Source organism: Taudactylus pleione, unplaced genomic scaffold (genome assembly GCF_031769625.1).
Source record: "Taudactylus pleione unplaced genomic scaffold, aTauple2 ptg000484l, whole genome shotgun sequence".
Taxonomy (NCBI): Eukaryota; Metazoa; Chordata; class Amphibia; order Anura; family Myobatrachidae; genus Taudactylus; species Taudactylus pleione.
The window spans coordinates 887,538-913,998 of record NW_028284886.1 but is presented as its reverse complement, the minus strand read 5'-3'; the positions used below and the strand labels follow the sequence as shown (position 1 = coordinate 913,998).

Below are 26,461 nucleotides of genomic sequence, written 5' to 3'. Positions count from 1 at the left end.
CTCTGTTAGTAATGTAGATTACTTGACACAAAACCTGACCTGTTGGGAGTACTTGAGGACTGGAGTTGAAAACCCCTGTGTAAAACACAAACACATACATAAAATGGGTTCATGAAGTTCAGCAAGAAAATCAAATAATAGTCAATTGATAAATTACAGAACCACAAAAACCAACACATGATCAGAGAAGACATAAAAAAAAACATGAGTCAGTGACTACACTCTTCATCTTGCAACATCTGACATGAAACTATAACACATCCCACAGTCATCATGGGTCCCTTGGACGTCACGTGGTCCTCACACCCAGGGGCGGGACCACGCCGGACGAGGTGAGTGACACGCCTCCCGGCCAATAGCAGCAGGTACCTGACTACGTCACGCTGTGCCGGGCTCACCTGGGCTCAGTCAGTGCAAACAGAGTTTCTGAGAGCAGCGGACTGTGTGCTACTTACTGCGGGCTGAGGATCGGGCCTGACTACAGCACCCACACTCATGGGGAGTCTCAAGCTTATACTGCCCACCCTGTGGCTGTGCGGAGTACTGTGCATTTTACAGGTGAGGGCTCTTTATATGCATAATCCTAGCGGGGGCTGTTGCAGTTTTATATCTGCAGAATTTGTTACTTGGTCTTAGTTTCTTCATGTGCAGCTAGTTTTCTTTCATTAGAGTGTAACTTTGTGTGCATGGTGTCACTTTGCCCACCACATGGGTAGTGCAGTTTGTGCCCTATGCAAGGTTTGGGGGGTGCCCAACCCTCATCTCTCTACTAAGAAAATACCAATGGAATTTGACTAATTCTGTATATGGAGTAAATATGTGCTATTTACCATGTTTGATTAAAGTTCTCTAAATGTGGGTTCCTCTTGTAATATGGATGCATATGTAACATCAGTATCTAATCTCCTGGGGTATTCTAGTGTACCCCTTGGCCCCCTTTGTAATTCTACAACTCTCTTTCTAGGTGGTGCCCTCTGTAAGTGAGGATCCATCAGCATGTCGCCCTGGCTTCTCTTCCAACGAATATATCTTGGCTGTAGACCGCAGGGAGATAAAGAAAGACAAGAAGCTGGGAAAAAGTATGTTTTTTTTATTTTTTGTTGTATTAACTGTATACTGTGCATTCTATTCTGTGGTCACCCATGCCTGTAGCTTCCTATGTTGTTTCTAATGGGTTAATGTGTACTCATGCCTTTGGCTCTTCTGGCTTAATTGCACAATTCTACCTGGCAGCTTTGATGTTAATATTTGTTTGGATTTAACCTTTTATGTGCCAGAGCAATTCCAAACCTGTTGCTTTGTACTTTTATCAAGGTGACAGGTTTGCTAATTATTGTTTAGTACTTTTTTTATTTTTTATTTTTTGCCTTTTAATCATGTTCAGGCTGGTATGCCCTTCATGGTTCAATGAGGTTGGGATAGCTACACTCTCCTCCTAACTTGCATTGCTGTTCCATCAGTGTGATGCTTGTAGAGATCCCATTATAAAATATCCATATACATTGTTGCTATATGTAATGTGTGGTTGAAGGGCAATGAACTATGACCATTTATTTATATGCATCCTGGTTGTAGTTTTTAGTACACAGACGTCCATTTGTCATGTCCTCAATCTATAATTATTTCCGTCCATATTCCATAAACTAACGTAGCAAGCACGCATGCTGTATCAGATGTTACTTGTAGACCAGTTGTGGTTGTGCAAGGTAAACTAGTTGCTGTACTTGTGATGTGAACTTCTTATGGTGCGTACACACTGGGCGATTAAAGTGGACGACTGAACGATAACGTTATCGTTCAGTCGTCCACTTTATCGTCCATTTTTAACACAAAAAAGATGAACGATGACGACGACGCGCGTTCCCGCGGGTCGTTCGTCATCCTCGTTCATCGGGCTGACATGCAGGCCAACCTGACGACCTCGTCAGGTTGCTGCATGTCAGGGAATGGGTGAGAGAGCCCGGCGCTGAACGATATCGCTAATGATATCGTTCAGCGGCTGTGCTCAATGTCATGAACGACATTGAGCACAGCCTGCCGGGGACACACTAGACGATATCGCTCAGGGAGCATATCGTCTAGTGTGTATGCACCTTTACATTGTCTTGTGTATAATCACACGTTAGTGTCTTCTGTGCTCCAAAAGATGCCTTTCCCCCCTCCCCCTTCCCAGCGCTTCTAGGTATAGTGTGGGTTTTTTTTACATTTAAAAATCCACAATGCAATGTTCCTCTGTGAGAATAAAGGATCCCAACCTGCATGGGTCTCTCCCCACCCCCAATCTCGCATTCCAAGGCTCAGGTTACCTGTGAGGTTTTTCTCTCTCCTAAACAGATGTCTTGTCACCTAGTTTCTGTTGTGTCTTATTCCCTGGTGTGATACTCTATCCCAGGGCTGCGGTCTACCATCCAGGTTGTGACATTTTGCTCTCTGGGGGTGTCTTACCTCTGTAAACTTGATTATTTTTAAATAAAAAGCTTCCACTGTATGTATTGCTGGCTGTATGTGTGGGACGACCGGGAAGGGGGGCCTGGACTGTCCTTGTGAGTGTTTGCAGAGTCTTCCTTATCATCGTTTGGGAATGTCCTCCAACTTATTTGAACTGCCAGACTTCTGCTTGTAACATGGCTTCATTCAACACATTAAAAATGTGTAACGAATGCAGGTCTAATGTGGGAACCGGTTTGTCAAAATGTATTGCACTGCGACATGCCATGTGCTCTTCCTGGTTGTTATAAACTGATTATGCTAAAATTGTGACCCTGTTTGACACCCTCACCCCGGCTAACGCTGTTATGAATCTCATTACTGGTCAGGGCTGCCCTGTAAATCCATTGAATGAGCCTGTTCTTTGAAGTGTTAATATGGGAGCGGTGTGGACAGTTCCAGGCAATCTTTATAGGTGGTATTGTCTTGTACTCCTGCCCCTTTCCCTGGCTACAGGATCTCCTGGTGTGAATAGTCTGCAGTGGCCAATACCCTGATATTCTAGGCTCTCCTTTGTGTTTGTACAGGGATCTTGTGCTGGTAATGGGTCCTGGTGTAATTGAAACTTGACTGAAACTCCTTCAGATTTTTTTTGTTGTCTCTAGTACTTGACTCTTCAATGTGGCCTAACAAAAGGGTAATTGTATATTTTGCTCCAGGTGCATGCTGAGAGCAGTGTAAACCACACCTATTGCCCGTATAGGCTGCGTCGTATTAGAATGTCTATTTCCTGACATCAAACTATATGCTCTCAAGGTTTTTCAGTTTCGCCCAACTGACTGCTGATGGCTACAAAATAAAAATAATGAAAGCTGCAGTATATTAAATAGTTGTGTCCATTTGAAGTCTCTGGAGTTTTGTTATGAAAAGTTCTCGAACTGCACACAGCAAAGCATCACTTGCATTAGTCAAACATCAATCATCGTATTGACAGTAGTCCTAGATAGGAAATAATGGTTATCGGAATTCTGTACTGGACTCTTCCGTTTCCAATGTTTAGCTCGTATGTCTGTAACTACTTTGTTACTGAAAGGTGAAGTGTACTTTAATTGGCTTTTAAAAAAAAAAAAAAGAATTCTGCCCTTGGTTATTAAAAAGCCTTGTTGTCTAATTGCAGCTAGGGGTTACTGGAGTATTGTGGTTGTGTGTTGCTAATTTACCATACATCTTTCTCTGGTATCTTAAGTGTTCCGCACAATCCCTGAGCTGGCTTAATGACCCGTGAGTACACATTTCCTTATCTAACAAACATTTATTTAGAAATATTGCTGGCTAGGAACAATGGTAAGTGTTATCTGCACCGATATTGTGCATATGTACAATCTCTGCGGCTTTAAGCTGCAGGTTTCCCATGCATCCAGGAGCGCAGGCCTTTTGCTGTGCTTGGTCTGCTGCTGGGATCCGAGGTGCTTGTTACTCCATATTGTGTTGTTCCTCCTCCCTTCCCTGCAGACTCACCTGTTCAGATAGGCCTCTGCCCTCAAGGGGGGAGTCCTATATTGAATATCGGTTTACATGCACAAGAGAAAAAAGTGTCCGCACAGACCTACAGGTTATTCGTATCTTAAATGCTCATCCAATCCATTTAATGTCGAGTTACAAAGGACTCATTCCGTCCAATTCTAAATCAGGTGGAGGTACACCCAGGAATATAATCAGTCAATACATATAGAAAAAAGTATTCCTATAAGGGGCACTTAATGGATGAGTTTATATTTATGATTCACTTGGTTATATTAGAGGTCCAGATACATAAAATATAACCTTTTTAAATCACTTTATTTCACACAGACACAATCAACACATTGGATTACGATACTTCGCTGGCTTTTTTTTTTTTTTTTTTAAATTTAAAACGAATAAAACTAAATATAAAAAAAACCAAATTAAATAACAAATATAAAAAAAAAAACCTGAATATGAATGAATAGTGTTTACTGATAATAATAAAGGTTATATTTTGTGTATCTGGATCTCCTAATATAACCAAGTGAATCATAAATAAAACTCATGAGTGCCCCTTATAGGAATACTTCTTTTTTTTCTATATGTATTGAATATGTTAACAGCTCATGTCACTAGTTGTTTATCAGGGTATAGTAGATTGATTGGTCCTCTCTTCACTGTATATTGTCAGATAATCCCTGATTTTATAGTTGATAGATTTGTTACATAATTATTAAACAATCAATCAAAATAGCCAAACCCATTAATAATCCCTTTTTAATCCGGAACAATTTTCCCTTCATTCTGAATAAGTGTAATAATCTTACATATGTGCCACTAATTATTTTTCACTGTCGGATCATTTTAAGTGTGTCCATTTAATATAGCTAATTATACAAAAGTATATTTCACAAACAAGTAAAGTGAAGCTCACGGCCATTTTTATGGTTCACTATCTGTTCTGGGCATGCTAGTATTTGCAGTTCACATTGGCTGGGAGTCTAGTCTACTTCATGCAAGGTGCTGGAGTTGATCCTCTCCTCTGCTGGCTAATGTAACACTCGTCAACCAAATGTGTTTTAACAGTTGCCATTTGTTACCCATAAACAATCGTGGAGTCCCTCGTTACAGCTGGTGACCCCCGATCTTTGCCCACTTAAAAGAAGCTTAGCGTTGACAACCGATCAAAACAGACTATCTGTGGCATCTCTCTTCCTGCGGGATGCAAATGATTCTAGTCAAGGAAATGATTCTCTGCTTAAAACAAATGCCATGGCACTAAGGCTATCCAGCTTTTCACACACTGCGTTAACGTCTGTTTCGTGTGGCCGGGATATGTGGATTTGAGAGCTGGAATTTGTTTCAGTGGAAATTACACCATGATTATCAAAATGGTGATTAGGAAGCCATAACTAGCCTCAATATGCCACATAGGTCAACTTGCCTGGCGTGAGTGAGCCGACAGGTCTCGTACTACTCTGCTAGCGTCGGGCGTTTATTTATTTCTATTTTGTTGCCGAAACTGCATCTAATTGCGATGTGACTAGGATGTACCAGCAGACTGTGCTGATTAATCCCGTATGTGACAGTCTGTATATGAAACACAACAGAATTTGAAATTGAAAAAAGCCGCAGTATTTATACAGACTCAATCACACACAGATATACAAGTGTCGCATATCAATGAGTCTGCAGTGTCTGCTGGTGCGTCCTAGTCACATCGTATCGCAACTTGGACGCATCTTCTGCAAAGAAAGACGCCTGGCGCTAGCAGAGTCTCGTGGACCTCGCGTTGCCGAGAGGGGCTTTTTAGCGTGACCGCAGCAGAGATGTAAGGACACATCTGTATATGCGATGCTACATATACATAGTGTTGCCTTACAATGCTCAAAAGACCGCCACGGTAATGGCACACATGACTTGTCTTGCGTATCCATGAATACAATTTATATGTACATGTATAAATTGTGTGCATGCTGGCAATCGCTGGGTTATGTTTCTTAGGGCCATATTCAATTAGGCTGCGAAAACAGGTTATTGGCGATAATTTATCGCCGATGTCATTTTCACTTATCCCCATATTCAATTTCAAAGACTTTGTCAAAAACCGGGGATAAGTTTCCACCAATGAATAGGTTTGCGCAAAAAAAAGTGCAGAATTGGGGTTTTGGGGTGCAGACTTTAAAAAAAAAAAAAAGTACCCTGCACCACTTGGAATGTCCCCTAAAAAAATTTTTTTTTTATTTTTTTTAAAAAGGTCATTAGTGCACCCCAAAAGTGGTTTCGTTTTGGGAGCGAAAAAAAAGTTGGGGGACAAACTAAAAAACTAGCGAAATACTCAGGGGTGGTCACCAAGTAGGCGGCAGGTGTTTTTTAGAATGCGCTTGGTTGTGGCAGGTGGATTTTTAAATTTTAAAAAAAAAATCACTTTCTGGACTTAAATATGCTTGCACCCATTTTCATGTACCCCAAATTTGATGGGACTAGTTATTTAAATAAAAACAAAATGAAGCTAAATACTATTCTTCACCACTTCTTTCAAGACTCATTAAAGCACCCGTTTAAAAACCCCAAATACCTTTTTTAGCAGGCTAATTTGGGGGAACCCATAGTGATCCCCCGTGTCAGACCATCTTTTGGGGGGTGACAGGCTGATTTCCCCAAAAGTGACAGGAGTTTGATACTTGCCTTTCCGCCGGGTCCCGTTTTTGCTGAATCCTAAATGAATATGGGCATACGCGGGCACGTGCCCGATACTTTATCCCCAGGAAAACCTCCGATGATTGCGAAAAGTCCGGCAACTGACTTTTCGCTTCTAATTGAGTATGGCCCAAAGGCTACAAGCAAACTTTGTCCTGGTGTTAAACGTTCTGTTTTTTAAAAAAAAATAAAAAATAAATACCCTTGAAAGCCTATTTGTTTGGATGTTCAGATACTAAGGGCTTAATTCAATTCAGCACAATGCTGAATAGCCCCGGGAAGGAGCTCCCAGAGCGATTCACTTCAGCGCGCTGTTTGGTCAGATAGCTGAACCTGGTTGTTTACTTGCGAGAACCGGCATTCTCCGACTAAAGTGCCGACTGTGAGGCTGTTAGTGCTGCGCTAAGCCGGAAAACAGCCTCGCGCCCAGCACTCTTGTCTGATTTCTCCTCGCACGCTCAGAGAGAAGAAATCATTTTAGAGCGCCAAATGGAATCGAGCCCTAAGTGGTAAAACACAACTTTCTAGGCTTTTTTTTTCTTCCCCCCCCCCCCCCCCCCCCCCCCCCCCCCCAAAGTCCAGTCTTATGATGTGCTGATGATTATGTACATTAAGACACAAGACTAGACTGGTACAGATGGTGTCATGTGCTCATAACAGGGAACTACAGTACTAATGTGAAGATGGCTTACAGAAGTGTAATAAACTTTGTAGTCTGTATCAGCGAATGTCGTGCTTGTCCTGTTGAAGGCAAATGTTGTATGCGGGGGAGACTTTGCATTTCTGACAGACCGATAATTACTGTTCAGTTATCGTCACGATCAGCTGATTGGGCCAATAATTGGACAGTGTATGCCTAACCAAGTAAAAAGCAGCAGGTTTTATGGGTGGCCGGGGCTCCGTGCGCAATTACTCAGACGGGCTTACGACCTAATGAAAAAGGTGAAGGGCCTCGCCGTAAGCTAGGCATGGGGATCAAATACCGTATTATCATTAATAACGGTCTCTACGCAGTATCGACCAATTGCAGCAGGGACCACATTGTGCTCTACATGTAGTCCTATCCTGGGGGTGCATTTGGGTTGAGCATACTTCATTTAAAGATTAGTAAACGTTCCTAGAACTGCAGGTGCCAGAATCTCCTGTGTCGTTGCCCTATTGGTCTCATCGGCGCCAGCTGTTTCTTGCTTTTATAGTCTGATTATAGATGCGTTGGTGTAATTTTTCCATGCATTGTGGTTGTCCGCGGGGTTTCCCATTCACTTTCAGCTGTAATTTCTGCTGCTGGTGACTAACGTCACTAATCTGTTGGCACCTGCAAGTTCTCTGCTGTCTAAACACTGCTTATTTTACTATTATAGGAACTGAACTGCATTTTTTTTTTTACTGGTATTGCTTATTTTTCCTCTAGGTTATGGTATCAGACTTGTTTGTTTCATATTTCCTAAAGCTACACCCTATATACGATGTGTTGTACGATATATCATTCCGTTGTGCATCAGATTGATACACAATGTGTATGATATGTCATATCTGTCCATCTCTTCGTCCCATCTGGTGGTCTGCACAGCAGATGGGACAGTGTAATGAACGACGCTGTTAAACTAGGTACACGTCATACAATGTTGCGACACACCGATACATTGTGTGTGCTGTATACTCCACAATCCAGCGTGTCGTTACATGCTGCGTGTAACCGCACCGTTCATTGCATCGTCCAGTCAGCTGTGCAGGTCAGCAGATGGGCGATACGATGAATGACTGATCAGACGTACACTCTATCCCAGGGGTGGAGAACCTTTTTTCTGCAGAGGGCCATTTTTATATATATATATATATATATATATATATATATATATATATATATATATATATATTATATATTTTTCATTATTTGTGGGCCCAATGCAGGCCACGCCCCCTACATGTGACATCACCAGGGGTGGGGCCACATTCGCAGGTGATTACAGCAATACTCGGAGCATCCTGAAGATGCTCCGGGCAGCTGTAAGGGCAGCGGTGTGACCATCTGAAGCTTCCTAAGGACGCTCCAGGCGGTACTTCTGCATAGATTCCGGCTGTAGGGTGCCGTTCTAGGCACCCTGCTAGCCAGATGAGACTAGCAGAAAAAAGCTTTTGAGGGTCAGACCAAATGATTCCGTGGGCCTTATACGGCCCCCGGGCAGGAGGTTCCCCATCCCTGCTCTATACGATGTGCACGATATATATCGTTCGGTGTGTACCCAGCTTTACTTGCAGCAGGTAACCATAAATTGCATTGGTGTACGCTGGAACGCGCAGTGAGTACGGCGTGCGCAATGTATAGTTACATCACATCGCATGGTGTGTACCCGGCAGAGATTTAAATGAGGTTCCTAAATGCGTTCCTTAAAGCACCCCAACAGTTCAGGTTTCAGAGATATCCATGGTTGAGCACAGATGGTGAAATCAAATTGACTGAGGTACTAATTAAGTCACCTGTGCTCAACATGGATATCTCTAACACCTGAACTGTTTGGGAGCCTTGAGGAATGTGTTTGGGAATCTGATTAGACCTGGTGAATGCTTGGTTTAGATCAAAGGTCATTGACCCTTCAGAACAAAGACTCTTGTAGCTATGTCAGCCACTTGTCAGCTAATATTTATTAACATTTATGTATATGGCGCCACAAGTGTTCCGAAGCGCCTTACAAAGTACATGAACAAATAGGTTGACCAGTGACTTACAGTACTGTACAATACAGGACAAGGAACATAATATACATTGCTACATTAGCAACCATAACACCCAGATGAGCAACAAAGCAAAGTAACTAAGTGTTAGGTGCCCTAGTGGGGAGTAAAGCTGCATACACACACGATTTTATGAACGATTTTGTCAGATTATCTGTCAGATTTGTTAAAGTGTAATGAACGATTTTTTTGAACTACAAACTATTGTTGCATATTCCCTTACTGAAAATCGTTGAGTTGACGAGTCTCGCTAAACTATAAACATGAACGCGCATGAATGATCATCGTTTGACTCAAAGTGAACAATTTTTTTCAAACGATATCATTTAACGATGATCGTTCAAAAAAATCGTGTGTGTATATGCAGCTTTAGAAGTAGATGAAGGAGAAGCACAAGAGGGTAGAGAGCCCTGCTCGTAAGAGCTTACATTCTAAAGGAGGAGCTATACGCTAGACCATGGGTGGGGAACCTCTTCCCTTTTTTTTTTTTTTTTTTTTTCTGCTGAGGGCCATTTTGCTAACATTATTTTCAGGCCTCACCCCTCATTGTGATGTCCCACATGGGCGGGGCCACAGTCGCCAGTGATTACAGCAATGCCCTAAGCATCCTGAGGATACTCCGTGGAGCTGTAAGGGCAGCGGTGTGACTGTCTGCAGCGGGGGCAGTACTAATGTCACGGGCTTGCTGGGGGGGCCCGGGTCCGGCACCGCTCAAGTTCCCCCCCCCCCTTCTGACATCACAGCAGCCCAGCACACGCTGCTGCACAGGGAGACTGATCGCGGCTGCTGAGAATCGGCCACAGCAGTCTCCTATGCTTGTGGGGGAGCGATCAAGCTGATTGTGCCCCCCACTGGTTATGCGACGGGCTAGGGGGCTTACAGTGCCCCCCTAGCCAGCGCGAAGTGGCGCTGCAAAACTTTTAACTAAGGGGGCATGGCCATGCATCCCATGATTAGGTCATGCCCCCTTTTACCCGGTTCCGCCGCTGCTCTTGGCAGGCCTGACCGCCTGAAGCATCCTAAAGACTCTCCAGGTGGCACTGCTGCATAGATTCTGGTTGCAGGGCACCATTATAGGCACCATGCTTGCCAGTTGAGGCTAGCAGAAAAAAGCTGAGGGCCAGTCCAAATGATTCCGGGGGACTTATACGGCCCCCGGTCCTGAGGTTCCCCATCCCTGCACTAGACATAACGTGCCCAGCTTTAGGTGCTGCAGCTACTGGCCTTAATACCATTGCGCCTGGCAGCTCTTCTATAGGATACAGGCAGCTTGTAAATGGCTACTGGAGAGTAGCAGCTCAATCATTAGTCTCCGTCATCACTCTAACTTGCAGGAAGCTGTAATGTTTTCTTTGTTCGTGTTTAGTTGGTGCTAAATGGTAATTGCCACAGGTTCAAACCAGTCTGTGTGCAATGGATTTTAATGCACTGGAAGGATCATTACCGGCACAATGGGGTCTGCCTGTATGCGCCTTACTCTGACGCAGATTGTTGAAATTTACTTTTCTTTTCTCTGGATATATTCTAAGCCACGTAGCCTTGGGAATTGACATAACGAGCGCAGTCTATTAACCTTGACCAGCCTAATGAGTGCTGGCGGAAATGTTATCTGATGACCATGTAACCTAATTTCAGTAGCAGAAGGCTGCTGTAATGTAGGCTACACTTTACACATACTGTATATACCAATTAATGTGACTTGAATCTTGCGTGTAGAAGAAGTTGAAGCCATCGGTTTTATTAAACCGTACAGGGGAAGTATAACTTGTTTGTGATTACACTGAATTGTGTGTGTGTGCGCACTTTTGATTTTAAAAAGTGGGTGGAATGTTGTAAAACCTGGGCAGCAACCTGTGAACCAGGAGCATGTATAGTCCAGTTTCTCTGACATTCTAAAGCCACTCGTCCTTGTCTTCAGGGTAGCGATTTATTTTTTCTTTTACATCAGCATGTATGCCAACCGGTGGCACATGCTTGGTGGTAGCTGAAAATGCCTTACTTTACAACTTCTAGTGTGCTTAGTGTGGCAATTATGGTTTTTTTTGTTTTGTTTTTTAAACAATTGTCAGCGCTTGTTTCCACCACTGCAAATCTATGTATCTAGCAAATAAAAGCCTGAGGAATATAAGCTTGCAGCCTGTCAAGGCATCCTCAACCGCTGTGAGTCCCTAAACTATCAGATATGCTTCACACCAGTGGCGTATTAAGAGAGGAGGGGGCCAGTGTTCACTGACCGTCTGGGGCCCCCTCCTCTCTCCCCAGCTGCTGTCAGCGGCCTGACAGCAGCAGTAGACTCCGGGCACTGGGAAAATGGTGCGGCAGCCATTTTCCCTGATTTCTTACTGCACATGCGCAAAACGACGGGAATATGGCAACGGCGGCTGTTTTCAGCAGCGCTACTCTGTGGGACATCAGAGGGAAGTTTGAAAGTGTGGGTGCAGGGTGTGCGGGGGCCCCCTGCACATATGCACCCATTCTAAATACACCCCTACGTCACATACCCTAAAACATATCAGCTAGAATGTACTTCCATCCCAGATGCTCACCTACAGACAGGGGCTGCCTTGTGAGCAAAGTGGCCTTGTATAGCCTTTATGGGCGGCAGCCATGGGCACGCTAGGCACTATTTTGAAATGGACAAAAGAAATGTCTGCGCTCATTTACCCATATTATACATGGTACCAGCCGCATGGCAGTGTTAATGCCATGTATGTATACAAAACATTAAGACGATTGTTGCGGGGTTGGCACTTGTCGGCACCATATTGTTGTGGGGTTGGCATTTGCATAATATGAGCCACAGAGCGCTGGCAAATTTTATGTTAAGTTTTCGTAGTAATTAACTGGTGACCTGGAAAATGCATTGTTGCGCAAGTGGACACATTCCAGTCTCTGCAGCCAGGACTAGTGATCCATGTCCTTGTGTTCCTGGTCTGCCAGGCTTGCGCTCAGTCACAGATAACCTTTCAGCAGTTATTCAGGCACCCAAGGTATTTGGCAGGTATGATCTAGGGTCTCTCCTTCTAGAACTTCTCATTTCAGCTCCCCTGCTTGCATTGACTGCGAACCTTAAATAAGGCGCATATAACATATGGAACATAATAATGATCTTTCACTCTTCTGTCCCTACTTTAAAATACACTTTTTTTTTTTTTCTTCAGTTAGAATTCAGTCTAGACTTTCGCTTCCTCTGCTTGTACACAGATCCTGAGCCCTGATTTGGAAACCAATGCATATGAAATATTGATCAGGAGCAACAACAAACAGCAGATTCGATGTATTTTAAAATATTCCTGTTTAGTTGGTTTGCCAGAAGCCCAGACCCACACTAACCTGGCCATTAGCCAGTCCCTGCTGCCTGTTGTGTTACTAGTGTACGTTGTTCTACTTGACTGGGGGATGTGTTGATTCAGAAATAGATGTTTCTTTCCCGTAAGCGGTATCCATTGCGTAAAAGACCCTGACATCGCTAAATAACCCTTTGGCTGTCAGGGAAACTAATGCAGCAGTTAAAAAGCTCTTAAGGCCATGTAGAAGCAGGTTTATGAATATTAAACTCCAGCTTCTATCCACCTTCCACAGGCTGCATGTCTCCCTTCCTTCAGCCGCTGGGCGCGCCTGCATTTTGCCCGCAAAAGGCATTTGTGTAAGGTGTGGCAGCCTAATGGATGGTGTGCAGGCAGGAGATGACCACTTCATAGCAGAAGGTGCTCAGACCTTACTCGCAGGTTGTCAGAGTTTTCAGAGCAACAGATAAGTTGTCAGCGAAGATGGGGCGGGGGAATGACCTGATGTGAGGAGGGGAATGGAGGCAGCGGGAAGCCACATACTGAAGGAGATTCTATTAAGCCCATGGCCACAATGTGCCATTCCGGAAAAAGCTGCTATATCATCGCCTTACCTTTCGCCTCCCACCCCATAGGCTGAATTGTGCACAGTTGAGTATTATGGCGATGCTCAGTCACTGTGACAAATCACATTGGATTAACTCCTAAGAGTTATAGTGGGAGAGCAGGGACCCCAATCATCTAGCTATGTGGCTTCAGTCCCACAGACTTATGGATAAATTGAAAAGTGCTAAACTACCAACCACTTAGCTCCTAACTGTCATGTTGCAGGCTGTTTGAAAAATTAGAGGAGCTGATTGGAAGTTTATCACTTTCCAGAGCTTGATACACCTGCCCTGTATAGAGGTGCAATTGACGCCACAATCTTCCTTTATCAAAACTGTGGTTGTATGTATGTATGTATGTATATAATATAATTTACATTTTTTTTTTTTTTTTTTTTTTTACTGTTTAACACCCTGTTTTCAGGGATACCTGCAAATTAAGTATCCCCCAGATGTATTATGGAGGGATAGCAGCAGATATCTCGCAGCACATTGCAGTGACTGCTGATGCAGTTACTTCACTCCCGGCACAGTGCAGGGACGTGCTCTTTCCAGAGCCCCTGATCACATCCTGCAATGCTATCATGGGCGCTAATGTCCCGTTGCAAATGCAATCATTAATAAATGGGCCTCTAAATCCGGCTTGCCGACAATCTGGCTGCCTCTTCCAGGAGGAGGCAGCCAGCTCGGCACAGCAGTGGGGGGAGTAGGGGGCGTGACTCTATTTCGAGGACGGGGAGTGGCTGCGTCATTGCGCACCCGCTGCACAACGCGAAGATTACCGGCATTGTGTAGCCAGGGCCACGATGATGCGATTCAGCACAAATCGCGTCATCGGTTCTCCCGACCCATCCAGCCACTTTGACCAGGTAAGAGCGGACGCCGGCAGGGGGGGTTACGCCAGCCGGAAGACTTGCCCTCTCTTCCGGGGGTTCGGGAGAGACGCCTGATTTTTCGGGATGCTCCCGACCATTTCAGGAGGGTAGGAAAGTATGCTCTAAATGGGTTGGCCTCCAAAAAAGGTGGTGGCAGAAAGTGGTGGTAAGTACTGCATGCATCCTCACTGTTCAGATTGTGGCTGGTGAGGGTCATTGTCCTGACTACACTCTTGTGAGTTGGAAGATGTTGGAAATTGGACTTTATTTTCGATTACGAGAAGAACTTTTTTGCATTAATTATGAGTAATGGAAACTAATCAAACAGCAGAACCTTTATTGCAGGTGCTTGCTTTGTGCAGGATTCAGATGCTATGGCTGATGTAACCAGGCTACTGGCAGCTTTGTGATGTCACAGGGGAGCGAGCGGGATTAGTACGCTTATAAAATGCTTCTGTTTAATGGCTGCTGCCAATCATTCATTGCCCAGAGTTCTGTGGTGACACTGCAGGCTGTTCCTCCTCCATCCTCTCGCTAGGACTGCATTCTAATAGTATGGGAAATTGGGTACTAGGATTGATAAAAGCTCAGTGCCATTGTGGTTAGAGTAGCTGCCTCTTGGTGTTTGGGCTATGAGTTCTAATCACACCAGGGTACCATCTGTATGGAGTTTGCATGGGTTCCATGCTAGTGCTCTACTTCCTGCGGTGTTTAGCGTGGTAGAGAGAACTTAGGGCGGTATTCAATTGTTTCGCCCCCTTACTCACCCGATAGGAGCTGTTCAATTGTTGCACCTGTCAGGTGCGATCAGCTGCCGGCATACCATGTCAGCTCCCAGGGGGCTGAAAGCTGAAATGGGCGGAGAGAGACCTGTTTGGGCGCCCAAACAGCACTTTTTCACGATCGTGCCCAGCACTTTGGTCGGAGGTAGCCGTTTTATGCGGCTAAACCCGACCACTATGGACACTATCAGCGCATCAATTGAATAGCGACCTGTGATCTACTATCACTTTAGATGGGAGATTCGGACCGCGAAAACAATTGAATACCACCCTAAGAGTAAGCTCTTTTTGGTGCAGTTACTGATGCGAATGTTTAAAAACTTTCCGTAAAGCCCCGGATCCCTTCTCTGAGCTATAAAAAATAAATAGGCTCCCATTTTCCCTATGAAACACACTGTTAGAGTAAATATATTTAACTTTTTTATTAAATTATAGTTTTCTTAAATATTGAACTGTGATAGCCAAAAGGGTGGATTCTGCAACAAGGACGGCGTATGTGCTCACTATTGGGAAAAGCGGAAATGCCTGGTCTCCGCTCATATAACATGTGGCTGATGGTAATTGGGCAGCGTAAAGGCCCCCATACACGGTGCGATTGCACCGTGCAGGGCGACAGGGGATCCGTCGTCCCACATATCGGGTGGTCCGCACACACGGTGCGATCGGGTGTCCGACCTCCCGATATGCCGGCTCCCCCCTCCCTCACCTGCATAGCAATCCATGGGATCGCACATCGCATGCCCTGATTGGTCCTGAAGATCAGGGGGTGCGATGTACGACCCCATGGGAGTGCGCTCGGCCCGACATCAGGGCCATACACTATGATATAGCAGGCAAATCGCACCAATCGGCTGGATCGCCTGCTATATCGCCCCGTGTATGGTTGCCATAAGCCAATAGCCTAGTTATACTGTGTAACGGAGTCCCACTGTCCTCTTATAAAGATTGGAGACCTTTAGCATAACATACTGGTTATTAGACTAATCTTCTCAAAACTAAAGAAATGTTATATACAGCAGGGGCATGCCATTTATATGGTGCACTCACAGTACACACCGCTTTACAGGGAATATTTGGCCCCTCAGTCCCATAGCCAATGACTCTTGCAATCTATATTCCCGAACACATGTACATGTACTAAAGATACATTTTATTTTTTATTTTTTTGGTTGAGGGCTAATTAACCTAATATATTTCTGAATTGTGGGGTAAAACCAGAGTGCCAGGAGGAAAGCCGCACAAGCACGGGTGACACGGAGATGCTCTGAGGCACATTTGATCGGATGCTTGTGTTGCATGTCTACTTTGGCCACTAGACATCTGTTCACCAGTCCCTCTATCTTCTGAGCGTTAATGGTTCTATAGACTGATGCTTTGCGTGTTTTACACCTGGACGCTAGTCACCTGTAAGGACTTGCTTCTCAGCACCTAAAGCAAAGTTACCGGTTTTGCAGGAAGAAATCTGTGATCTTGCCTATCAAAACTGGGCGAATGTTTGCAAGCTGCTCCTGTGAGAATCTTGCATGCACGTCGCTGACTAATTGCATGGAGCAAAGGCTTAGGGGTATATTTACTAAAGTGTGGGTTTTTAGATGTGGAGATGTTGCCCATAGCAACCATTAAATTCTAGCTATAATCTTCTAGAACAGGGGTAGCCAACCCTGGTCCTCCAGAGCTACCAACCGTGCATGTTTTCCAGGTCTCCTCACGTAAGTGAAATAATTGGCTCCACCTGTTTTTTTTTTTTTTGTTTGTTTTGTTTTTTTTTCTTCTTCAAATGTTAGTGAGTATTGAATACACCTGTGGACCTGCTGGGTGGTCTGGAAAACGTGAACTGTTAGTAGCTCTCGAGGACCGAGGTTGGCTACCCCTCTTCTAGAAGGTGCTAGATAAATGAGTAGTAGAATCTGGTTGCTATGGGCAACACATCCACGTCCACCCTTAGTAAATATACCCCTTAGTGTGAGTATATGGTGCATGTGAGCAATACAGAGTTCTGGCCTAGTAGTATTGTATGCCAATGACACATGCACTGCGGCAAGGAGTCAATGCACCACGTCTGTGTGTGTCTGTGTGTGTCTGTGTGTGTTTATCGTGGCTCTCTAATTGCACATTGCTAGGCTGTTCCCCCAGCTCCTACCAATGCTATGTGACCATTAGAAAAACTGTTTTTGCTTGCTTCCATGCCTCCTGGTGTCTTAAGCTTTCTTCTTGTCTGGATCCTGAATCAGCGGGAGCTAATAAGGGGACTCTAGGCCTCGCTCCAATCGGCCCTGACATTAAGTTAATATAAATTGGATAAATAGGCCAGTTTTTCCATCACCCAGCCCAAACATACACTGGAATTACCCACATTTCCTAAACACCCACAATAATTCAGTGTAACTGGGAAAATATACTAACACACCCTCCTACCCTACATTACAATAGTAGCCCCCCTACACTATAACACTCATGAAAGTTGTGTACCCCCAGCACCTCTAGTATCTGCAGCAACCCCTCTGTGTGGTGAGAAGGGGCAGACAGGGAACAATGTGAAGGGGGAATGGACTCCTGAAGTGCATTTATTGTCTTATACTGAGAGTGGAGCCAGCTGGATATTGGTGAACAGTTCTCCTTGGTTTAAACCATCCTCTCTGTGTCCCGGCTGTTGCTGTCTTTCATTCTGTGCTACTGGCTTTGTTTCTCTGGATGAAGTGCCCAATGTAAATAGAAGGCTGTGCTCTCAGTGTGCAATGTGAATGGCCAGGTCAACAGTCTGTCCTGGCAGTGGGCTGGGCAGTGAGGTGTAATCTGTTTTATTGAATAGACTGTTTCTCTTCCTGGGAACTTTGTGGGCAGGAAGCTATTGACACTGAATTACACTGATGTTTGAACTGGTCATTGGTGGAACAGACAGGGCTTCTGTTGTACCTTGTAACCTTTATAATGCCTTTTACAATAATATGGTTCTTGTTGGGTGACCTTTATATGGTTATACAAACTGTCTCTACTGATACTATACATGGTATGTAGTCAGGAAGCCAGCAGTTGAAATGCCGAACGCCTGCTTCCTGACTGTGAAATCCCGGCATGGGATGACTAATAGGAGTCTAAATACCAACACCTATAATCGGCCCCACGCCGAAAGCCCAACGCACCGAACATAGGTAAGCCGGGCGTCAGGACCTGTTAGTTGCGGGAGGGGGGCTTAGGTTTAGGGACTCCCAGGGGATTTATTATTAGGCATGGGGAAGGGGGGGGGGGGGTTTAGGGTCAGGCCGGTCTAGAAGGTGCTATTTAAATGTTAAATTGAATCTGGTTGATACGGACAACATCTCCACCTGTAAGAACTCACTTTAGTAAATATACCTCTAAAGGTGCGCTGTCCTGTGCAGCTAGTGATGTCACATGTTCCATTTTCAGATTTTAAAAAATGATGCTACCCAATTGGCAACAAGTTCTATTGGCTTGTCTAACAGACGTTCGAGCATAATCTGCTGCATTCCATATGTCCCCCCTGCAATGGTGCAGCAATTTGCTGTTGGTGAGCCTGCAGAAAGGTTCCCCATAAAAAATGTGCGCGCTGTACCGTAATCTTCAAACATTGATCTCGCTAATAGGAGGGAATTGCTGCTGCTGGAAGTGCTGCTATATGGAGACTGCCTTATTGTCATTGGTGACCAGCCCAGTCTTGTGGCATGTCAGGGAGGCACCAAATAAATGTTTCTTTGTGCCCTGTTTTCCTGATGCACAGCGGTGGTCACATGTCAGCCCGCAGGGAAGTGGTCAGCAGATTTTCTCTTGTAGTCTGAAGATAGATCAAACACTTGCAGTTGCGTTACTGAGTGTCGTGTTTATAAGACTGTGGTTCTTCACCTCTTCTGTAAGTTCTAGTAAAGCTGATGTATTAATGTTACTGGCGGCGTTAAAGTGAATTTTTGTGTTGGGTAGGCACCTCTTGCATTGGTTACAGTAGCATGCTAGGCCACTTGTAACTTTGCTTCGAGTCATGAAAGCGTTAAATTGCGTGTAGATATGGCGCACAAGGCTCCTCATGCTCCAGAATTCTCTCAAATAAAACTCGCTCTATGAAGAGCAAACATTGTGCGCACTTCAAAGTCACAGCCTTGGGGTAAAATTCTGGTCGTCCTCTCCAAATGTTCCTTTTTTTTATTTTTATTATTTATATGTATATGAGGATGACCTGCTGGCAATCGTCTCTATTCAGATCCTGTATTGCCAACTTATTGTGTAACAGGAGCATGTTGTGTATTTGCCACGCTCCTAATGGTGCCCAGACAATAAAACCTTTTGTGCGCATCTGCATTTACGGTAACCTTGTGGCGTTTTTCAGGTATGCGCCCATGTTTAACCTGTTCAGCTGTACACCATGCGATAACAATGGCTCGTTCTATACCTATTTAAAGGTAAAGCAGCAGTCTTGTGGGTGAAATAAACCTAGGAAGTGCATGGGTGAATATTCTGGTGCCTGCAGGAGTCCTGTCCGTTATGGTACTAGGCTTGTACCTGCCACGGAGGTAGTTGGCTGTACTAAGATGGTTTTCGGTAGTTGAAGCCTAGGACCGAGCGAGTTAAAGTGCCATGTTCAAAAACACGCCAAGGCAAAAATAGCTTTGATGAAGGAGCTGCTGTCCTTCCCGCAGACCTGCACAATGTGACCGTCTGTTTACGGTGAGCACAAAGCTGCTACTGTTTACCTGTTTTCCCCACACCTCCCATAGAGATCTCCTTCTCTTACAATGAGACCTGTGGGATATCTCGCTGGATGATCTCAAATGTCTCTTCCTGTCCTTTAAGTAGCTAATTAGTTGGGGCACGAGTTTAATCAATTGGTCACGTGGTGGTTTGGAGGGGAAGGTTATAGGTTTATTCCCATGGGACATTACATAGCTTTAGCTATTACATACACTTTACTGTTTTTCCCCTGATTTAAAATCATTATTTTATGGCCTACTATAGAAGAGTCCTATGTACTTGTGTCCATTGCCTGTGGTCTTCAGGACTTGCGTCTGGACACTCATTAAGACTTGAACAATTGTTAGTGATCCTTTGCTGACGGATATAATTTACAATTACAGCAGATCTGAACAGCCACAGAAACTGCAAGTCCACAAGCTGCGTATGCGATCGCAGTGGCTTATTTTATGCACGTCCATGCAACGGCGTTCAAACTGACGCCTGCGTTTCTCTAAACACCTCCACCCGTCGCCACCCCCGAAACGCTGACCAACTGTCACTCGCTCTGCGATGGATTGCAGTACCGCACAATCGGCCAATCTGCGTACGTAGTTGCAATTGCCTACGCTGCTGAATCGGGCCCCATGTCCATAGAGGGCCATGCAGCTTCCCATATAGGGCTTTTGACATGGTTAGTATTCAGGTGTTTGGGTTTCTTTCTTCTGTCTCATGCCTACACTAGTCTGTTACAACATATTTTCCAAACAACTATGCATCAACGTTAAGGTATTTCTAGAGACTTCCTGTAGGAACTTGGTGGATTTTTGCAACCTCAGTATCTAATGGCATCTGTGTTATAGGCTTTGGGCAGTCGGCACGTCAAATGTGGATGTTGACAGGTGAAATGCCGACCTTTTGCGAAAAGCTGACGATAGGGACATAGGGGGTCTATTTACTACACCTTGGATGAAGATAAAGTACCAGCCAATCGGCTCCTAACTGCCATGTCACAGGCTGTGTTTGAAAAATGACAGTTAGGAGCTGACTGGGTTGGTAAGTTATCTCCAGTCACTTTCTCTCCCTCCAAGGCTTAGTAAATAGACCCCATACTGCGTTGCTGCTTTAGTAAAACTGTGACCTTAGCTGCGGGGTTAGGGTACTTACTGCCAGAACAGCCGAATCACAGCACCGCCAGTTGTTGACCTCTTATCAGTGTCCACATGCTGAACATGTAGACTTTGAGCCTACCAACATTTTAATAGTTGACAAAATACTGAACCCGTTTTTAAATGTTTTTACAGATTCCGCGTTGTCATCCTGTAAATGTATCTCACTTGTAGAATGATGGACCCCAAATTGTTAGGGAAAGGCCTTATAACATGCCTCCCCAACTGTCTCGTGGATGGGGCAGTCCCAATGCCAGGGCTCTAGCCCACCTCCCTGCCCACTTCTGCGTTGTCCCAATCATTTAGGCGAGTTAAGTTCTGTTCCCTGGTACTCTGCATAGCGGTGAACGGGTGAAACACGCACATTCTTATTGTGTGCGACAAAATCTTCAAAGCGAACAAAATGGGTCAGGAAAGCAATTGGCAGACACCCAGCGTGTTTAGACTTAGTGGTGGTATAAATGCCAGAGCCATAACTAGACTTTTTGGTGCCCTGTGCCAGAGAGAGCATTGGCGCCCCAACCCCTCCAATTTTTAAATAGGGACATAAGATAGTGCACCTGAAAAAGGGCCATGGCCTCATTGGGAAGGGCCAGGGAAGATAAAGGGGTACTCCTGGGGCAGCCAGGAGATGCTGGGGATAAAAAAAGAAGCTACAAGTAAGAATGATAATAAACAGGAAAATTGACAGGCCCAAACAGCTCCCCCTGCCCTGCGATGCCCTGTGCCATTGCACTGGTCTCACTACCCTAGTTACGGCCCTGATAAATGCACATCTGATATGAGTGGGAAGTTGGGTAATAGGATGTGTGCGGGATCAACACTGGCTTTATGATACTAGTTTCCCATTAAATGTGCAATGAGCAACATCCGGTTGCACAATTAATTTGATACGTCGACATTTTACCTTTTTTGTCGGCTTGAGACTGCTCCAGGCCCATTACTGTGAGCCTGGCTCTTATTACAGGCTATGCAGACGATTGGATATACACCTGCATGCTGTACACATCTAATGGACGAGTCAGACTTGGCAAATACTCAAGCGTGAATAGGTGGTGGTTTGATTTCCTGCCTATCCTGCAGCGTTACCGATACTGACGCCTATGCTCCACTTATCTCCGCACAGAAGCCGTTGAATTTTGAAAAATCCCCCTTGCTTGGCTTAGTGGCCGTATCCAAGCCAGTCCCATGTGCACTTCTCATGCATTTTGCTGCGAGGAGGCACTGGTAACAAGCCGCTATGTAGGGTAGTGCTTGCGTGTTGCCGCAAAGTGCTTTGATCTCATGATGTGCCTGCTGCAGATTTATAGGGGGTAATACAGCTAATGTGGTTCTTTAAACCTCCCACTACTGGAACACCATTGACCGTCAGATTGTCTCATGTGTTTTTATTTCTTTCTCTACTTTCTAGTACATTTTGTTGACTGTACTGCACGAAAACACGTCAAATACGATGTCGGTGATCCCCGCTTCCTGGTGCTGACAGATGGCAGTTTGAAGGCAAAACGTCACGTGAAGCTTCATGACCCAGACATCAAGTTTTCAGTCACTACGTGGGATGCGCAGGGGAACAAGTTTTCTACCACAGTCGTTATAAAGAGATTAAAGCGATCTAAACAGGTATGAGTTGCTGGGGATCTTGCACTCATCTCCCCTAATCGCACATTTGTAAGGCCATGGGATGACTCCTTACTGGTGCCCTCAGCTTGTGGTTGTATATCAGAGGCTCCATGTAATAGAATATCCAGTGTTGAGATCTTTGTTATTACGACAATCTCCACACTGGATATTCTGACATGGAGCCCTGTACAGTATCGTCTGTTTGCTTGTTCCGTTGCCTCTACCCGAGGACTCCAGTCCTACTACCCTACTTCCCTACACACTAGTTCTGCAAGACCTGGTTCGCACTAGTACATTCTCCATTTGCATGTACTGGGAAGTACACAATTGTGGGGGCCATAAAAACTATTGCTGGCTGATTGAGGTAGTTCAATGTTGGTGTATAGAAAAAGCAGCGTGTGATCAGCAGGCAGACTGGGCAACTGAGTCATCGGGTATGTAAGAGGATTGTACGTTGGCACAATGCGTACCACCCAATGCTAGATTTTGCGCTTTGGCAGTTCACTATAGCAGTAGGGAGCGACTTGATTTGCACAAAGCCATATCCATTCAGCAACATGAGATGGAGCAGGGTAGTCGTATGAATGACAGAAGTTGTCATCTACTTCTACGTTCTCTACTACTACAGTCACTGGGGTTCTGTGCATGGAGTAAACTCTGACGGGGTCTTGCGTTCTCTTCCCTTCTGCAGAAAGTGCCACACAAAGGCAGGCTACCCTTGCTGGCCTTCCCAGAGAAACAGACTGGTCTAAAGAGGAAGAAAAGGGAATGGGTTATCCCACCCATCACTGTGACTGAGAATCAGAGGGGTGATTTCCCTAAGAGGCTTGTACAGGTAAGAACAGGATTTCCTGTAGCATCCATCATTCTTCTGGGGTGGCTGGTGTTGGGGGGGGGTGGTGGGGGGGGGCGTGCATGCATGCGGTTTTTTGTGTGTTCTTAATTTTCTCAAGCAAAAAAATAGACTTCTGTTTTTATATTACCAGATCAAATCCAATAAAAAACCAGAGATTTACTACAGCATTACTGGGCAAGGCGCAGACACCCCTCCCGTGGGAGTCTTTACTATAGAGAAGGCAACTGGCTGGATGCTGGTGAACAAGCCTTTGGACCGTGAGAAATTTTCTATGTATAAGGTGAGTATCTTCACTGCATCTCTCCTCTGCTTGGGATAAACTTCTGATGGTGCCTGAAGCCCTTGACTTCTCAGGCTTCCGGTGCGCTTGTAAATTGTCGATGACTAAACGTGGACCAAAAACTACCACCAATTCCACAGAGTGCCTTACAAGGCTCCATAAGATGTCTATTGGAACAGTTGCCGGTTCCAGCGAATGACTTGTCTGAATTGTCCTGTCGGAGTCCGTCTCCTATCTCTATAATTGGTGTTGTGCACGCAGTGCACATGGTTCTTTGAGTCAAGCGACCGGCACCTGACCAAGAGCTGCAGGTGCCCTATTTCCGGTGCTCTTCTGAGACCTGGTACAGAATATATCAAATAGTCTGACACAGTGCCAGAGTATTTGCCATCATCTGGTGCTGTATTGCCAGGGGGTGGATTTACAAGGGTCCTCGTGCTCTAAAACACCACCCCTGCCCTAGAATTTACAGTGCCCCTGGATCTGCCAGTGTGTAGGTTAGGCCCAACCTCAAAACCCTTAAATTTAATTTAATCATTTAATCACATTTTGTTTTCAATGCAGCTCCAATCTCATGCAGTGTCTGTGAACGGCGATTCTGTGGAAGAGCCAATGGATATAATAGTTGAAGTTCTTGATCAGAATGATAACAAACCCCTCTTCACAGAGCAAGTGTTCCGAGGTTATGTCAGAGAAGGTGTTCTGCCAGGTGAGACTGGATTGGCTGACCGAAGCTCAGTCTGTGTTTCCTTTTTGAAAGTCATAATTTCAGATGCTGGTTTATCACTTGCTGCTAACACTGTTCTCCCACAGGTACATCTGTGATGACTGTATCTGCTACAGACGACGACGACCCTGAGACGGACAATGCCTATCTTGGGTATTCTATTCTAAAGCAGGAGCCAGAAGACCCTGCTCCAGGACTCTTTACCATCAATAGTGTAACTGGAGTTATCAGTGTGATTGGAACGGGTCTGGACCGAGAGGTGGGTCCTCCTTTTAGAGTACATACAATGAATGAAGATCGGTCTATGATCCAGCTAACCTTGTGTCTGTCTCCTCCTGTAGAAAATTCCGCAGTACAAACTGACTCTGCAGGTTGCTGACATGGGAGGCAAGGGACTGGCCTCAACCGGAACAGCGATCATCCAAATCACAGACTCTAATGATAATGCTCCAGTGTTTGACCCGCTGACTGTAAGTTATTCTGCATGATTTTATTTATTTTTATTTCTTATTGTCAATTCTGTAAAACCCTAGTGACTGTGCATGTATGCATCTCATTGCCTATATGGAATATATTGATATCTGTCTAATGTTGCAGCCCGATATTAATATGCAATTTTCATACATTTAACTAGTGATTCCAAAGTTCAGAGAAAATATCTGCTATGAACTCATTTTTATTTACAGGAGAGACCAATTCACAGAATAGAGGATGCACAGTAGTGATAAATTATTCTAATTATATTTATTCTTCGCTAATTACATCACAAAACTCTTACAAATGTAAACAATTAATACACTTGCAGGAATGAGTGTTTATGCATAGCCACCTTTTTTTCTTGATGTTTTAGGGGCATATTCCATTGCAGGCACAATTTTGACTCAGGATTTTTCCTATTAAATAGCCGGGGAGTAATTCAAGCTGCAGTCATTTCTATAGGGATTACTGCAACTTTTTTTATTATTATATATTTTTTTCTCTTCTCTGCTCCCCTCGCAGGTGCACGGTCAGGGAAAATCCCTGTTACCTTAAATGTAAGACATTTATTCCAACCCATTGCAAATTCCCCCCCCCCCCCCCCCCCCCTAATGACTACATGACTAATTAGGCAATTGGAACTTTCCAATCGGCTTAATTAGGCCAAGTATTACATGTCCTTATGGCTTGTTACTAAAATATGGCCTGAAATTGCCCCCAAATTCACGATTATATTTACGCACCCCCAAATTGAATGCCCCAATTTAATTTTTTTTTTTTTTTTATCCATTCTTGGTTTTAAAATAGCCTAATATTACCCCAAAATCTTCCCAATATTTTTTTTTTTTTTTTTTTTTTTACTTTTTTTTTTTCATTGCCTGCTGGTATTTTTGGTAAAATGTACTTCAACCATTGTTTTCAATTGAACAGCGCAAGAATCTGGAGCGCACATACCCATGTTACTGCTGTCATCGTGACCATTTCTCATTAATTGTTACAGCAAAAATCTTGTACCTAATTGGATAAGCTGGGTCCTTCCTCCTGTGTTTGTTTTTTTTTTTGTGTCCTTCTGAACTTTTTTTTTTTTTTTTTACTACAACTTCTACTGCTGTAATTGCAGACTGACCCCTCATATTTATACCCCTAATCTTGATCCACCTGACTGAGCTGCCCCAATAGTTCCTTCTAGATCAGGCATGTCAAACATGTGGGCCGCATGCAGCCCATATAAACATTTTATGCGGCCCACACACCTGCCGATCGGGCAGTGTTTACTTTACTTTATTTAAAGCTGGCAATGCTGGTCTCTGAAGCGAACAGAAGCCTCTGATCACTACAGAGGCCAGCGTTACCAGTGATGCAGCGCTCCCAGTGATGCAGCGCGCGGTTGATGTCATGACTTCACCCGCGTCTCCTGCAATGAGAGAAACCTGTGCCTGCCGCTCTGGATCTAATTACATCCAGTCAGTGGCAGCGTCTACACGGGATGGTGGGAGTGTCGACTGCGTGGACTGGAGCGGTGCCCAGCGGCCCTAATTAAGAAAGGTAAGGAGCATTACTGGGGGCACAACATAAGGGGCTCTGCATAATGGGCACTACACAAGGGGTATTGCATAATGGGTACAAATTCAGGGGGCATTGAAAAAGGGGCACTACTACATGGGCCACTGCATTGGTTTTTATTAATAAACCTTTCAAAATAGCATATAAGACTATTTTTTATTTTATTTGTTGCGGCCC

The 26,461-nt window shown here is 44.6% G+C and overlaps 1 protein-coding gene across 1 annotated transcript in view; it reads left to right on the top strand.

Annotated features, from left to right (window-relative positions):
- Positions 1-387: 387 nt before the first annotated feature.
- LOC148502735 (EP-cadherin-like) overlaps positions 388-26,461 on the top strand; it is a 49,957-nt gene continuing 23,883 nt past the window's right edge. The window contains exons 1-8 of the mRNA XM_088449406.1: positions 388-558; positions 965-1,079; positions 22,173-22,381; positions 23,073-23,216; positions 23,368-23,517; positions 24,082-24,226; positions 24,331-24,503; positions 24,586-24,714. Of these exons, the coding sequence (XP_088305532.1) occupies positions 496-558; positions 965-1,079; positions 22,173-22,381; positions 23,073-23,216; positions 23,368-23,517; positions 24,082-24,226; positions 24,331-24,503; positions 24,586-24,714 (1,128 nt within the window). The 5' untranslated portion in view covers positions 388-495. The remainder of the gene's footprint in view (positions 559-964; positions 1,080-22,172; positions 22,382-23,072; positions 23,217-23,367; positions 23,518-24,081; positions 24,227-24,330; positions 24,504-24,585; positions 24,715-26,461) is intronic.